This window comes from Protopterus annectens, chromosome 5.part0 (assembly GCF_019279795.1).
Source record: "Protopterus annectens isolate FY-2018-M chromosome 5.part0, PAN1.0, whole genome shotgun sequence".
NCBI lineage: Eukaryota > Metazoa > Chordata > Ceratodontiformes > Protopteridae > Protopterus > Protopterus annectens.
Window position 1 is genome coordinate 1,169,287,228 of NC_056735.1, and position 16,792 is coordinate 1,169,304,019.

Sequence of the window (16,792 nt, forward strand, 5' to 3'; positions counted from 1 at the left end):
GAACATTTTAAAGATGGTTTCAGATCTTCTTGGGATACAAAATTAATGATGCCAAAACAAAGGCAATAGTGGTAAATTATGTACCCACACACAATATCAATATCCATGATAAAATTAAATGTTCAGGAGTATGGATTATAAATGACTGCTGTGGTAGCTAAGGATATGTGGGAAAAGACTAAACAGAAGATAATACAAAAACTGAGAAACTGGAAACTTTGTTATATGCATATGGATACTAAAATACAAGCAATTAAAATGTTTTGGTCCCTTTAGCCTTATACACAGGTCAGGCATATTTTTATCAACCAGAGGAGGAGCTGTGGATAGCAATTAAAAAAAAAAAAAGTTGAAGGATTTTATCTGGGAAGGGAAGATAGCAAGGGTCAAGTGGAATAAGCTGATTTTTCCAACAGAACAAGGCGGACTAGGATTACCCCATTTGATGAGGTGTTTTAGAACAACACAGTTAAGGTTCTTATACATAAGCACAAGCAGTAAACTATAATTCAAAGTGGAAAGGAATGATGATAATACCGGGGGAGGGGGGGTGGGCTCAAGAAATAAGGAGAGATTGGGATTTTGGATGCAGACTCAAGGAGAATAACAAAAATCATACAGAGGATTATATCTATAAAACAGCAGGGAGTATTCAAAGAACTAAACCAGCACAATAATGGAGAAAAGACATTCTGCCGATAGGTATGACTGTGGTTAGGGATACAGATAATACGCAACAGATGGAATTTATTGGAGAAAACTGGCAAAGGAACTAAAGTATTGGGAGCAAAGAACTACAAAGGGAAAGGTAATAGACTGGCAAGAGGCCAAAAAAGTACAGTTTTGTACCTACCATAAATGTAGATGTTCGAGGATTCCCTTGCTGCAGTCCTGACAATTGGGTATAGTCCGCGTCCCAGTCGGCCCGAATACCAGAGTATAAGGCTGACGTCGGTCATGGCGCCTTAGACTGACGTCAGTACGTCAGGGTACTAATGCGCATGACCGACGCCATTTCCTCAGTCTTTTCTTGCCCCAGATGTCAGAAGACCCAAAAAGACAAGTCCCAAAAACAACCTGCACCAAAAAACATGTACAATATATACAGTAATATATACAAAACATATAAGCATGTAAACTCACCTACACAACCACCCTGAAACACAGAGGGAAGGAGGGAGGGTAAATTGGACTGCAGCAAGGGAATCCTCGAACATCTACATTTATGGTAGGTACAAAACTGTACTATGTTCTTCGCCTTCCCTTGCTGCAGTCCTGACAATTGGGTAGAATCCCAAAGCAGAGGTAAGGGAGGCTGGCAAATTATAAAGTAGCAGGAGCTGACAACATGCCTTGTAAAACAGCTGTGGCAAAACCAGCTCTAGTCTTAGAGTATATAGGCAGGTGATAATGCCTAGAGAAAGTATGCACTGAACTCCAAGTAGCTGCTTCCAGAATATCCTTAGTTGCCACCCCTTAGAAATGCTGTTGAAGTGGCAGTAGCCCTAGTGGAATGAGGCCTAATCCCAGCTGGAACCTCTTTGCCATGATGGGAATAACAAAATGCAATGCAAAAGCCAATCCACCTAGAAATAGTTTGTTTTGACACAGGCTTGCCCTGTGAACTTAAAGCAAAAGAAACAAGTAACTGCTGAGACTGCCTAAAATCTTTAGTCCTGCTCAAATAATAACGCAATTGCCTGTGTACATCTAAAGTGTGCAAAATCTTTTCCCCTTTATTTTGAGGATCTGCAAAAACGTAGGCAAATGAATAGTTTGGTTTAAAGCCACACAAGAAACCTCCTTAGGCATAAAGAATGGATTAGTGCGTAATGATACCCTGTCCTTATGGAAAATCAAAAAGGGCTCTACTGCCATAAGGGCCTGCAACTCAGATACCCTTCTTGCAGAAGTAATAGCCAACAGAAAAGCAGTCTTCCATGACAAATATTTCAATTCAGCAGTAGCTGCAGGCTCAAAAGGTTGTAGAGTAAGTTTTTCCAACACAAAATTGAGATCCCAAGCAGGAGTAGCAGCTCTCATGGGGGTCTTATATTCTTTGCCCCTCTAAGAAACTGCTTGAACAAAGGATGCGAAAACAAAGGTGGGTCACAATCATAGTGAGCTGAAATTGCTGCAGCATGAATCTTTATGGAAGAGAAAGACAAACCTTTGTCCAATAATTCAGTAAGATATTGAAGAGCCACACTCAAATTAGGCTGTGAAATCTCCAAATTCTTTGCTGTACTCCAAAATAAAAATCTCTTCCATTTTTCTGCGTACACTCTCCTAGTACTAGGCCTTCTAGCTTCCATAATCACATTTAAAACTTGTTGAGGAAGCTGAGACCTACCATGCTTCAACACAGAATATGCCAAGCTGTGAGATGAAGAGATTGAAGCTTGACATTGAGCAGATGACCGTCCTTCTGAGATAACAGATGAGGAATCAGAGGTAAAGGCCATGGAGGCTTCTTTACAAGACTCCTTAGAAGTGGGTACCAGTGTTCGCGAGGCCAATCTGGAGCTATCAAAATCATCCTTGGCCTGTCCTGTCTGACCTTTAGTAATACCTTTGGAAGAAGAGGTAGAGGTGGAAAGGCATAGACATGAAGGTTTTTCCAACTGAAAGACAGAGCATCCACTTTCCAAGCTGTGTGATGAAACCCCTTTGTGCAATACTTTGGCAGCTGGTGGTTTAGTGGAGAAGCGAACAGATCTATGTCTGGAGTTCCCCATGACACTGTCAATTTCTGAAATACATGAAGATCCAGTTTCCACTCGTGGGGATCCATGATTTGTCTGCTTAATACATCTGCTAGGAGTTCTGTGCTCCTGGCAGAAACCTTGCCTGAAGAGTCAGTTGCAGGCTTAACGCAGTCTCCCATAAAATCATTGCTTGCCTGCATAGAGGATAAGAATGTGTTCCCCCTTGCTTGTTGATGTACCACATGACAGTTGTGTTGTCTGTCAGAATCAACACCTGCCCTGGAAGAAGTAACTCCTTGAACGCCATCAATGCAAACTGGACTGCTAACATCTCCTTCATGTTGATATGTAGATGCTGTAGTCTGGCAGGCCACTTGTCTTGTATCCACTTTCCATTTAGATGAGCTCCCAAGCAGTGTCCGAGGCATCTGTCGTTAAAATCTGACTCGCCTCTGGCGGGTCACAGAGAGTCCCTTGTTTAGGTGACATTCCTGAGCCCACCACAAGAATTCCTTTTGAAGGCAAGGTATTATTTGAATGACAGTGTCCAAATCTTGGCAGTGCTGTGTCCATACATTTTGAGATACCATTGCAGCTTCCTCATATGCAGTTTGGCATTGGGAAGCACCAGAATACAAGATGCCATGAACCCTAATGCTTGAAGGACTGTCCTTGCAGTCAGCACGGACTGATGAGATAGTTGGTGGAAGTAAAGTGACAGACTCTTTTGTTTGTCCGGGGTTAAAAGGCCATCTGGGCTGCTGTATTCAGTCTCACACCCAGAAAGCACATGTCTTGAGAGGGTACTAGACTGGACTTTATTTCGTTCACAGAATACCCTAGGCATCTTAGCACTGCTATGACATATTCCAGATGCTGTAGAAGGTGTTCCTTTTCTTGAGCCAGAATCAGGCAGTCGTCCAAGTAAGGATAAATTTGAATGCCTTGAAGCCTGAAGTAAGCTATCACTGGAGCCAGAACCTTTGTGAATACTCTGGGCAGTAGATAAGCCAAAGGGCAATGCAGAGAACTGATAATGAAAATCTCCAGTTCGAAACCGCAGATACTTTCTGCAACTTAGCCTTATGGGCACATGAAGGTAAGCTTCCTTGAGATCCAAAGTTACCATCCAGTGATCCTTGCCCAGCAGAGGTAACAGTTGCTGTAACGTCAACATCTTGAACTTGGGAATGTCCAGATAAGTGTTGAGGATAGATAAATCCAAAATTGGTCTCCACGTGTTCCCCTTCTTTGGTACTAGGAACAGGCGAGAATAAAATCCAAGCCCCTTTCTGACACAGGGACTGGCTGAATAGCCCCTATCTGGAGTAACTGAGAAACTTGCTTGTGAGCCTCTTTTCTTTGTGGAGGAGGAACATCTGGCATGCCTTTGAAAGGGGCATTGTGTGGAAATAAAATCTGTACCCGTGATGAATGATATCCAGCACCCATCTGTCTTGAGTGATTAAATCCCAATTTTCTTTGAAAAGAGACAATCTTCCTCCCAAAGGAGCTGCCAGACGAGAGTCCACTGGCAGCTGAAAAGGCAGGTCATTGGTTCTGCTTACGAAAGGACTGACCCCTGCCCTCACCAGAAGTCTGAGCAGGTGAACTGTCTGATCTAGGCCTAAAGAACCTTGAGCCCTGCCCCTACCACGTCTAGACCTACCCCTAGACTGGGAACCATAAGCAGGATACGTCCACCCCTTAGCAGGCCAATTTCTACTAAACTTTGGAGGCTGCACCTGCAAAAAATCTTTAACAGTCTGCATAGACTTAGCTTTGTCCTCCATTTTCTTTAAAACTGCTTCCACAGGCGGTCCAAACAACACATCCGACTGTAAAGGAGCATCCAAAATCCTGGTCTTAACATGCTCAGCTAAATTCTGATCCTTCAACCATGCATGTCTGCGAAGAACAGAACTAGTAGCAGCCACCCTCGAGGAGGCCTGAACAGCATCAAAACCACACTGCAAAGAATGCTTACCCACTTGTTCAGACACATGAACCAAATCCAGCAATTCTTTACACTCAATACCTTCCGCCAAAGCATCCACCTTAGATTTCAATTGTGAAAGGAGATAATTCTGATATTTCAGCATATGAAATTGACAATTCAACGCCCTCATGGCTAGAGTGGAAGAAGTATATACTTTCTTACCCCACCTATCCAAAGCCCTTGCCTCTTTATCAGAGGGTACAGGATTTTTAACCACAGAAGCTTTAACACCTTTAGGCCCCTGAGAAACAGTTTCTGGGTCCGCCCTGGGACTCTTAAACAAATACTTATGAGCTTCGGGCACCCTATAATACCTATCAGGCTTAACAGGAGCAGGAGGCAAGGAATCAGGGTTCAGAGAAGCCTCTGCAAAACATCCTCCACCACATTCAACACAGGAGGAATAGCTAAGGGCCTATGCTGGGGCAAAAACAAGAATTCCCTAAGCCTTTTTCTGGAGTCAGAGTAATCTTGGCCTTCCCATTTAAAGTGCTCCCTCATGGAGTGAAGAGTCTCTGAAAATGAAAAATCCTCAGGAGGAGAAGCTGAAGGAGTGGAATCATCCACATCAGAATCAGAATAAGTAGGAAACTCTTGCAAGTCTTCCACAGAAGACTCTGAAGCCTGTGAACACTGTTCAAAACTATCAAACTCCTGTTCCACCCTAGGCCTCTTATCAGGTGGGGGCATAGAACCTCTAATCAGAGTAATCAAATCTTCTGCCATTTTAAGCATATGTTTCTTAGGCACAGAGCCGAAATGCTAGGAGAAGCCCCTACAGAAGCTGAACTTGGCCTTCCTCTAAAAGAAGCTTTGGCAACAGAAGGAGAGGCCCTAACTACCTTGGGAAGAGAGGGAAGAACAGTTACCTGAGAAGCCCCTCAGCCTGGCCTACCTCCTGAGAGGGCACATCCTGTAACAGTAAAGTATCTGCCTGAGACTCCATAGAGACTCCTGGCAAAACCTCTGGCTCCCCTGAGCCTTCTAAAGGACCGGCGTCCGGGACTGCCGGTTCCTCACCCTAGACTTCACTGTTTTGTCCTTGCGCTTCTTAGATGAAGCAGGCGTCGGAGTATCCGGCGGCATATAATTACAACGCTTCCCAAACACTAACCTAGCACAATCAAGCCTCCTCTTAATAGTGCGCTTGTTAAATCTAGCACAAGAGCGGCAACCAACAACGTCGTGCTCAGGCCCTAAACAAGGTATACACAAAGTATGATAATCCCTATGCGGTATCTGCTTCCCACAAGAAATACAGTTATTCACTTTTTCTGACATCCGGTTAAATACTGAGGCAAGAAAAAACCAAAATGTTCCCCAACGGGGTTACTTAGCCAACTCTGTATTCGGTCTGAAACTCCGGTTTCGGAAAATCTCAGAACGCCAACCTGCACTCACAAAATTGCTTCTGCATCGGACCATGCGGCAAAAAAGACTGAGGAAATGGCGTCGGTCATGCGCATTAGTACCCTGACGTACTGACGTCAGTCTAAGGCGCCATGACCGACGTCAGCCTTATACTCTGGTATTCGGGCCGACTGGGACGCGGACTATACCCAATTGTCAGGACTGCAGCAAGGGAAGACGAAGAACATTTTATTTGGACTGCAGGTTAGAGGTTGCCTTCCCTATCGAGGACTGATAGAGTATAGGCAAAGAGAAAGAAACAGGGGGTCCTAAATAAAAGACCAGCACTAGTAGAGTTTTTAATAGACTCTATAACAGAAGCTGATGTTAAAAAAATGAATTATTACAGCATATAAAATATTACATGATAATTATAAGAATCAATCAGAGGAGTTTAGGAAGGATTGGGAAGAGAGACTGGATAAGGAATTCACAAAGAGACAATGGGGGGATATATGTTTACCTCCCAAACATGCAAAGTCTAGAAGATTAAAGATCTTTGCCTGAAGTGTTTACATAGGTATTTTTATACCCCAAGTAGACTCCAAAGAATTTTTCCTCAGGTGGATAGCAAATGTTGGAGGTGTGACGGGCAAGAAAGAGGTAGCTGGGAAACATATTTTTTTGAGAGGACGGGACATGCTGGAGGGATAGATTCCTGTCCCAGAGACTTCCCATACTCTGGAACAGGCTACCCATCTATGTCAAGCAAAGTTCTTCATTAGCACTCAAGAAAAATCTTGATGACTGGATGGGAAATAGGAAATACACCCTGGGGATCACTTCTGTGTCTCTGCTAGACAGTGGCACAGGAAAATAACTTTCTTGGCTGGTGTAAGCCAGGGAACCTTGTTGGCTAAGCTTACGTAGGCCCTTGGGCCAATAGCCTAGCACCTACCTATGAACCTGTGTGGGTGTAATGAGCTGGTCAACTTTAGGGATTCCCTGCGAACCGCTCTGTTGGAGATGCTGGATGGATTGGATTGACTGGGGAGATGATTTTTTTTGAGCTACAATACACAATCATAAATGCCTAGACAGAGTAAAGCCTTGATGAGTCTAATTATGGTGGCTGCCAAAAAAGCAATTACTAGAAAATGGAAATCAAAGTCTAGACCAACTTTACTAGAAGTAGTGAATACAGTAACAGAGATAAAAACTGGAATTGGGATCTTTAGAAAAGGGACGGAACAAACTACAGAGAAAACAATGGGAACTGTGGGAACAATATATGCAGATAAGGAGCAAGGTTTAAGAGGCAGGATTTCAGTGAGCCATAAAATGTTTAACTGACAATGGCTGGACAGATAAGTGATGTATAATGTTTGCAACTACAGTTGTTTCATTGGTGTCTGTGATGTATAATGTTTGCAACTAAAGTGGTGTCAATGTTTGTTTTTCATTTATATAAATGTAAGACTGCCTATGTTATACTGGATAATTTAATAAAGATGTTTATTGAAAAAAGGGGAGATAAAGTTAACTTCAACATAACATCAAAGTATAACTATTTAAATGCCATCACTAATGCAGTGATTTACTATTTAAAAAACATAAGTATTACAGATTCTTATGTTCATTTAAGCAACTAAGATGATGAATAAAAGATAAGACATGCCTTACACTTCTATATATACCAACATTTTTTCAGGTGCATACCTTTTCTGTCCAACTTTGCTGAGGAGGTGGAGGCTTTCCAAATCCCTGCAAGGAATTCCACACACTGGAGAATTCATCATCTTGTTTAGTATAACCCTTTTGCAAAACACATCACAGCAATGTCAGAGATTAACAAATATTATTCTAGTACAAAGAAGTAATATTAAGACAACACATAAAACAAATGACGTGCATTATGCTTGTTAGTGTGTATGAACCTAGTCTAAGTCTCAACATTTTTCAAAGCAAAGATGACATTAAATACACACAAAACTGGAACCATTTACCTTTACTCTTACATGAAGCAGCCAAATGCAACTGCTTCTATGACATAAACCACTCTTGAATAAGCTAGCTTTATTCCATCATCAAAGACCTCATAACACGTTTTACCTTAAAAACACTGATCCAGCTCTCTCCTTCTAGTAACACTACATTATCCCATCCTAGCTTTCCTTTTTACTTCTTTTTCTCAACAAATCCAAATTATGTGTTACAATAAACTATTATCAGTTCAACTGTACATAACACTGGACAGGATAAGCTGTGCACAATAACCTATTTAACTTGGACCATTATTGTTACGCTAGAACTTAATGTACATGGCATGTGGATGGTCTCACAGAAGTGTACCTTAACTCTGAAAATACAAAGTATGCTCAAGTATTATATCTATGGAACCAATGTACATATTTTTAACACCTAAATACTATTTTCAGTTTATTAACACCTGCGTAATGTTTGCATTGAGTATGCAATTGCAGGCAGAGTCTGAAAAAGGCTCATGTGGATAAATACTTTATTTCAGTTAACAGATTCAAATAAGAAAATAAAGAACAAATCTCTATAGTGAATGACGGAAAGTTTTAATCCTTCCTAATCCTCTATGATATCTCCTGCAGTGTCAATATGTCATAAAGCAGAGCATGTGTATAATGTTTCTGTCTACATATTTTTTTTTTTATTTTAATACTCTTGGATGTGCAAGTCAATGTCTGTAACAAAACAATGCAGGTGCATGAGAGTTGGCTGAAGCAGTATCAACTCCAGTCTTAGTACTTGGAGACTAGATCTTCCAGTTCAGAAACAAATTTTAAACATCTTTATTAAATCATCACATTTTAAGCTGTAACACGAGTATACATAAATTAAAAGAAAACGCACGGCAATAATAGTTTCCATTGGTGCTTGTCCTGCACTACATATATGTGCTTTCTTTTTAAAAATTCTCATTCACTCTAACATTACATAAGTTGCTCAGTTCCTGCCTTCCCTTACAACAAACTCCTCCTGAATATTATTTCTCCATGTAATGTTCCCAAAAACTGCATTTATTTCTATAAAATTTGCTATCTTTTTTTATTAAATATCCCACTTTAAAGTCTTTAATCTCTTTTACAATAACCAGAACGTACAGTTGTGCAAGTAAGCTTAACATAACAGTAGATGCTTGGATGGTCACCGCTGCAGTACTCTTAGGTATATGGGTTATATTTTGTTAATTAACAGCCTTCCAGCTTATAGTTTCAGAGGAGGTTATTAAGCTAGCAGCCCTAGAGCCTTTACAAGCCTATCCATGTTAATCCCAAGTATCCCCATTTGTTCTTTTTGGGTAGTTTGCTGAACAAATTTATGCACAGAGTGAGTTTGAGATCAACACTGGCTACCCCTGTCCATGACGGATATGGGTGCCACCCCAGGGGCAATTTGCGGTCTCCCATCCGATTATCTAGGCTGTGTTTGAATAGGGTCAGTGAGGATCTCTGTTTTACATAAATAGGAAGTCTATTCCATAGAAGCGTCGGTTTCTGAGAGACGTATCTATCTCCTCAGCATGTTCTGTTAATGTCACAAGTTAGGCTGAAATCAGCGAGAAACTCTTGTGCCATATGACTTGTGGATGTGCAGCATTTCCACTTTGGCAGAGTTGGAGTGCGCCCTATAGGGCAGGCACAAGTCATCTCTCAGCAGCCTGTAAGATACAGAATAAACTGACAGGGCTTTCAGCCTGTCCATGTAAGTCATGGATTGGAGTCCCTGTATATTCTTAATGAGAAATCTCTGAGGTCTCTTCAGCTGCTGCAGGTATCTGGTGAGGTACATGCAAAAGGGTGCATTACACTCTATTAGCGGTCTGATGAGGGTCAAGTACAGTGGAGTTATAACATCCCTTGATCTAGATGCTATGCCATTGCTTATGAGGTGGGCTATATAGAAAGCTTTTTTACCACTGTGAAAACTTGGTGGTCAAAGTTCAAACTGCTATCAACCTGTGTTCCCAAGTCTCACACCACTGGGTTGGAACTCAGGGAGGTGCTGTCAGTATTGTAATTTGCAGTGAATTCCATTTTGCCAAAGGAAATAATAATGCATTTTTTTTTGCATTTAGTTTTAGACCACGGTTTCTGCATCAACCATTTGTTTATGTTAGCCCTTCTTGTAATATGTTGACATCATTGGGGCTCAATGATTGCTCCCAGTCTGCAATCATCGCAAACTTAGTGAGCCAAAGGCTGTCTACTTTGGTCTGGACTTCTGAGAAATAGATGCCAAACAGTAAGGGGCCCAGCACAGACCCCTGTGGTACTATACTGATGATGAGTCCACTGCTGGAGGTGGAGTCACCAATTCTGACAGTCTGTGTTCTGCCGATGAGCCAACTGGCTACGCACCTAGTAACGTAAGGGTTAATCCTTATCTGGGAGAGTTTCTCAATGATGCCAGAGTGGGGCATTGTGTTGAAAGCTTTGGCAAGGTCGAGATAGCCAGTGTACATGGTCTTTCCTTTGCTGATGGCTTTGGTGACTTTCTCAAAGTCATCCACCAGGTTTAATAAGCATGATTTACCCTTAATGAAGCTGAAATGGTTTGGGTCCAGTGTTTGGAGGTCGCCCATGTTCTTTTTGATGAGGTCCATGATAATTCTTTCCATGGCCTTGCAGATGAGGCTGGTTAGACTTATAGGTCTGCAGTTCCCCAGGGTCAGTTGATGATTCCCCCCCCCCCTTTGGGCAGGGGGATTACTGTTGCTGTTCTCCATTCTGGAGGAACATGGCCAGTTCTCAATCTATGATTAAAGAGAATGCCAAGTGGGTCCACTAAGTCTTGTTTTAGATTTAGTAAACAACATATGATATTATCTGGTCCCATTGAGGCCATGTGTGTGGCCTAAGTGAGTACAGAGATGACCTGCTTTCTAGAGATACTAGTCATATGGCTGGTGTCCGGTATGCTTTGGGATATGGTAGGTGGGGATAGGGGGGTGAAGTCTACTCTGAATCTGTCAACTAGCAGGTTGGCAATATTTTCAAGTGTAGTATTAGTGATCCCATCTACAACCAGTTCAGCACATACCTGGGCATTCCTTTTTAGACTTCAGACATAGTTAAAGAATGCCTTATGATTATCATTGGCTAGGGATGTGATTTTAGTTTCATAATTTGCTTTACAGGACTTCAGAAGATTTTTGATTTTCTTGTTAAGGCTTAGGAGGGAACGCTTCCTCTCCAGAGTGATAAAACTCTTACTTTTGGACAACAGTTTCTTCCTCTTGTTATGTAATCTGTTTATACTTGAAGTCCACTAAAGTGGCTTGTTTTTATGGGAAGACCTGTTTTTGATCTGGTCAGCTACAGCAGAGCTTATGCCAGTCACTTAACTGATTGCACAGGGTCATTTGCATACATTTCTGCATAGTGATCACTGACGTCTGAGATTGCTGGTGGTGTGAAGCTTTTTATACCATCATTTAGTAGGCTGTAGTTAGCTTTGTTAAAGTTTTTCATAATTTGCATTCCTGTGAGGGTGTCAGTTCTAGCAGTTACTTCAAAGGAGACCAATTTGTGGGCTGTCCTAACCAGGGAGGGCATCACACATGGGGAAGTACAGTAGCCCCCGATGATGGTGAGTACCATGTCCAGAACATTACAGACTCTAGTGGGGTGTAGACTATCTGTTCAAGAGCATTTGTGTTAAAGTCCCGGAACCTCTGGGTGAGCATGTTTTTGCTTGTGTATGTCCCCCAGTTTATAGAAGGATAGTTGAAATCTCCCATGACTAAGGTGTTGGGTTGTATGGTGAGGGATTCTAGTAAATCAAGGTAGGTGGTGTGCTTATCCTGATTCACAGTGGGAGATCTACAACTAGCAATGATGGGGTTGGTACTTTCCCAATATTTAATTGGACATGGAGTAGTTCAAGAAAGTAATGCTGTTTGACCAGTTTCGAAGTGTACTTGATTTTAATAAAGACAGATACAACTCCACCTTTGGTTCCTTCACGCTCATTTTGAGGTCAGAAAGTATGGAAGGCATTACAGCCTTGCATGGCAAGGGAGCTTCCAAAGCATACGGGCTCCTTCCATGCAGCAAAACAGTTACCAGCTCGAACAGAACTGAAGAAACAGAATGGTTTGGGCACCGACCAAAAGAGAGGGAGAGAGGGAAGCTAGAGCCCCAAAAGGGTCAATGCTAAGAAAAAAAAAATAAAAGTTCTCACCCTGGCAACAAAAACATACATAAATAGGGATGGGGGAAAAGGGTTGACTACTGCAGCACTGACCTGTTCATCATTTGATCACTGCTGCAGTAGACTTAGCTATATGGGCAGACTACCACAGCTTATACTAACTGAGAGAAGGAGGAAGAATGAGGGTCCATGAGTCACTGGAGAATGGTCCAAACAAAGCCTACTCGACCTGGAGAAGGAATCTAGTTTGTAGTGATTTGTAAAGGTATACACGAAGGACCCAGCTAATGCTTTTAGAATACTTCTAGAATCCATCTCTTTCCAAACAGTCACAGATGAAGCCAAGGTCATGGGTACAGACAGCCTTGACCATGCCTGGAATTGTCTTAATGTGGCAGTTATAACAAAAGGTAACAGCATGAGACAACTATTGGGAGATGGACTTTTTCTTACTTTCAAAAGAAATGAAGAACTGATCAGAGTTTTTGAAAGTTTTAGTTCTGTCATAATATTGGAGTTGCTTGTGGACATCCAGAATATGGAGAATCCTTTCCCCCTCAGTTTTTAGGTTCTGGAAAGAAGACAGAGAGATAGATAACTTGGCTCAAACAAAACATGGATACCACTTCAGGCACAAAGAAATAAGTTATTATGCACTCACCATAACGTTCCATCTGAGTAGGTGACTTCCTTTGTCTGCAACCTTTGGGTCTTGGATCCGACTTCGGATCAGAGCCGGCAACTTATTTTACAGCTTATGGATCCGAGCTCCTAGCCCCTCCCCTTACCCATAATCCCCTGCCAACCCTGATTGACCTCAGATCAAGTTTGCCCTTATACCAAATCTCAGACCAAAGGTGTCCCGAAATGGACCAAGAAAGGACATTCAAGAATAGACTTCTGAAGGCCAGGGGGAAGGAGGGGGGGATGGTTGCAGACAAATGAAGTCACCTACTCAGATGGAACGTTATGGTGAGTACATAACTTCTTAATCTGAAGTAGGGACTTCATTTGTCAGCAAACTTTGGGACAGAGTCCCCAGCTACCTGAATCTTGGGCGGCCATCATGGAAGGATGTTCCGGAGCACTGCGGAGCCAAAGGATGCTCTCCCTCTGGAAATAACGTCCAGCTTATAATGGTTGATAAAGGTATGAGATGAGGCCCAAGTGGCTGCAGAGCAAATATCATCCAAAGATACTCTAGATCTAAAGGCAGCAGAAGTAGATATATAGCAAGTAGAATGCGCCCGTACTCCCTGAGGTGCGGGCCTCCCCGAAGTTTCGTAGGCCAGAAGAATACACTGTGAAATCCATCGTGATAAGGTGACCTTAGAAATAGCTTTACCCAGATTGAATTTGGCAAATGAAATGAACAACTGATCGGATTGTCTGTGACCAGCAGTCCTATGAATATAGAAGCGCAGTTGTCTGTCGCACATCTAAGCAATGCAGCTTGTATTCTCCTTTATTCTGGTACTTAGGGAAGAAAACTGGCAGGTTAATGGACTGATTGATATTGGTTTCTGAGGCCACCTTAGGAAGAAAGGAGGGATTGGTCCTGAGGTACACTCTATCCTGATGAAAAATCAAGTAGGGAGGTTTCGCACAAAGGGCCTGAAGTTCGGAAACTCTTTTCGCTGAAGTGATGGCGACAAGGAATGCCGTTTTCCAGGAAAGATATTTAAGTTCGGCCGAGGCAGCTGGTTCAAAGGGAGGGGCAGTCAAGGCTTGAAGGACTAATGATAGATCCCAAGGGGGTACAGCTTCCTTGACAGGAGGCCTGAGCAGGAAGGTACCCTTGAGGAAGGTTTTACATAAATTCGCAGTCATCAAGGGACCTGACTCGTGTCCCACATGGTAATGAGAAATGGCTGCCAATTGAACCTTGACCGTAGAACAGCTAGCTCCCCGTTGAAAAAGTCCGGTGAGGAAATCCAAGACGGACGGCAACGAAGCCGTGAAGGGATCTATGTTATGGTGTTCCGCCCAGATGGAAAAACGCTTCCATTTACTGCGATAGACTTTTCTAGTGGAAGGTTTATGTGCTGCCACCAAGATGGCTTTAACTGGTGAAGAGATGCCGGGAGTCCTGACTAAGAGTGGAACTAGAGCAGCCAAGCTGTCAGCTTCAGGTTGTCCAGATTTGGGGTCGCTACGCCTAAGGGATGGAATATTAGATCCGGAATGGGATCCAGAATCCAGGGAGGATTCACCAGATGAGACCACAGGTAAGGGAACCAAGTTTGACGAGGCCAGAATGGGGCAATGAGGATCATTCTGCCCCCCAACCGAGAGGCTTTCTGTATCAGTTTCAGCATCAGGGGTAGAGGAGGATAGGCATAAAGTAGACCAGGAGGCCAAGCATGCACTAGAGCGTCTCTCAGGGCTTCCCCGAGGGGGGGAATCAGAGCGAAGAAGCTGGAGCATTTTGTGTTTGAGGGAGTGGCAAAAAGATAGCAGCAGGGTTGCCCCCATTCGGCAAAAATCCACTTCGCTACCTGGGAATTGAGAGACCACTCGTAAGGGGAAAGAATAGCGCGGCTGAGCTTGTCCGCCAGAATGTTGGACCGTCCCGGAATGTGCGTTGTGATAAGGAAGCGGTTGGTGGAGATCGCCCATTCCCACACCCTCATGGCCTCTCGACAGAGAGGGTAGGACCTGGTTCCCCCCTGTTTGTTGATGTACCAGACAACTGACATGTTGTCTGTCTGTATCGCAATAGTTCCTACGGGGAGAAGGTTCTGAAGTGCTTGCAACGCCAACAGCACCGCCCTCATCTCCAGAACATTGATATGCAAGGAGGTCTCTGTGTCGTTCCACGTGCCTTGGACCGTTCTACCTGAGCAATGCCCCCCCACTGAGGCGAGAGGCGGCGTGCAGAAGAGTCATCCCGTATGAAGATCCGGGGACTGGAGCCACCATAAGAGGGCCCTCCTGCAAGCCCTGCTGAGTGAGATAGGATGGCTGAGGGGGAGAAACTGAAAGGACCACTGGACTAAAAGGGTCCACTGTAGCACCCTCATATTCAGACGAGCATATGGAAGAAGAGTTATTGCTGCTGCCATGGAGCCTAGCGCCCTCAGGACCAATTCCACCAGTGGGGCTTTTAATTGGAGGATGGCCCGCACATGAAGTCTCAGGTTTTGAAGTCGCTCCGAAGTGAGGAACGCTCGCAGACTTCTCGTATCTAGTTTGGCCCCTATGAAATCTATCACTTGTGTTGGAGCAAGGGAGGATTTGTCCAGGTTGATCGTAATGCCTAGATGGGGAGCTAGCCGGAGAAGGTGATTTCTGGCTGTGCAGAGTAGATGCCTTGTTGGGGCGGACAGGAGCCAGTCGTCCAGGTACGGGAAGACCTGCATTCCCTGGAGTCTCAGGTGGGCCGCTATCACTGCTAACACTTTGGTAAACACCCTGGGGGCTGTGGTGAGACCAAAGGGAAGGACCCTGAACTGATAGTGACTGGCTCCCAGCCAGAAGCGGAAAAAACTCCTGGATCGTCTGTCCATTAAAATGTGGTAGTACGCATCCTTGAAGTCTATTGAGCACATCCAGTTGCTCTCCCGCAAGAGGGGGAGAATGGACTGAAGGGTGACCATCCGGAATTTTTCTTTAGTTACTGACAGGTTCAAGAGTGAAAGGTCGTGAATCGGTCTCAAGTCCCACGTCTTTTTTGGCACCAGAAAGAACCTGGAGTAAAACTCTAATCCGAGTTGATCTGGGGGGACGGGCTGGATGGCTCTTTTTTCTAGCAGCTGCTGAATTTCTGCAGCTGCCGCCTCCCTCTGATCGGGTGGTACATCGGGGAGGTTTTTGAGTCTAGGGACATGGTGCAGTGGGATTTTGTAACCTCTGGATATAATACGAAGCACCCAGCGATCTGACGTAATGGACTCCCAAGCCGCCAGGTGCTTCGAGAAGCGCCCCCCGACTGCCTCCAGAGTGGAGCAGTTGAGCAACCCCTCAGCGCTGCTGCGTGGGCCGATCAGAGAAGGTTTCTCTGGACCCAAAATTTCTCGCGGCCCCTCTGCCTCTAGGACGGCATCCTCCCTGTCCTCCTCTACCACGGAAGGACGGGTTGTCCGGAGCAGGATGGGAATGTTGCGATTTCCGGAACCACATCTTCTTCAGTCCCTTTTGGTTCTTGGAGAAGGACCTCTGTGGAGCAGAGAAGCAGACTCCGACGGCAGACAACGTCTTCCCGTCCTTTTCGCTCTGGACAAGTGTCTCGCGAACGGTCTTGCCAAACAAGGCAGAACCATCAAAGGGGGCATTCGCAAAGGATGCCTTAAAGGGCTCCGCGAAGTCACAATGTCTGAGCCAGGCCTAACGTCTCATTACTAGACCCGCTCTGCTGGCTCTAGCAGCTCCCTCTGTGGCGTGGGACAAAAGCCGCATAGAGATATTTGAAACAGATCTTAGAGTGGCCATACGAGTGGAGTACAACTGCTTGTCCTCCGCCGACATGGACTCTGGGGGAGAAGCAGCATATTCTTTTATAAGATCTCGCTGCATCCTGATAACATGTGCCGTGTAGTTCAGGGACCTT

At 44.1% G+C, this 16,792-nt stretch overlaps 1 protein-coding gene across 1 annotated transcript in view; it reads right to left on the reverse strand.

Annotated features, from left to right (window-relative positions):
- The window catches only part of XRN1 (5'-3' exoribonuclease 1), a 2,408,514-nt gene that overhangs the window by 474,925 nt on the left and 1,916,797 nt on the right, over positions 1–16,792 (reverse strand). Inside the window, exon 38 of the mRNA XM_044071018.1 lies at positions 7,777–7,872. Coding sequence (XP_043926953.1) covers positions 7,777–7,872 — 96 coding nt within the window. The remainder of the gene's footprint in view (positions 1–7,776; positions 7,873–16,792) is intronic.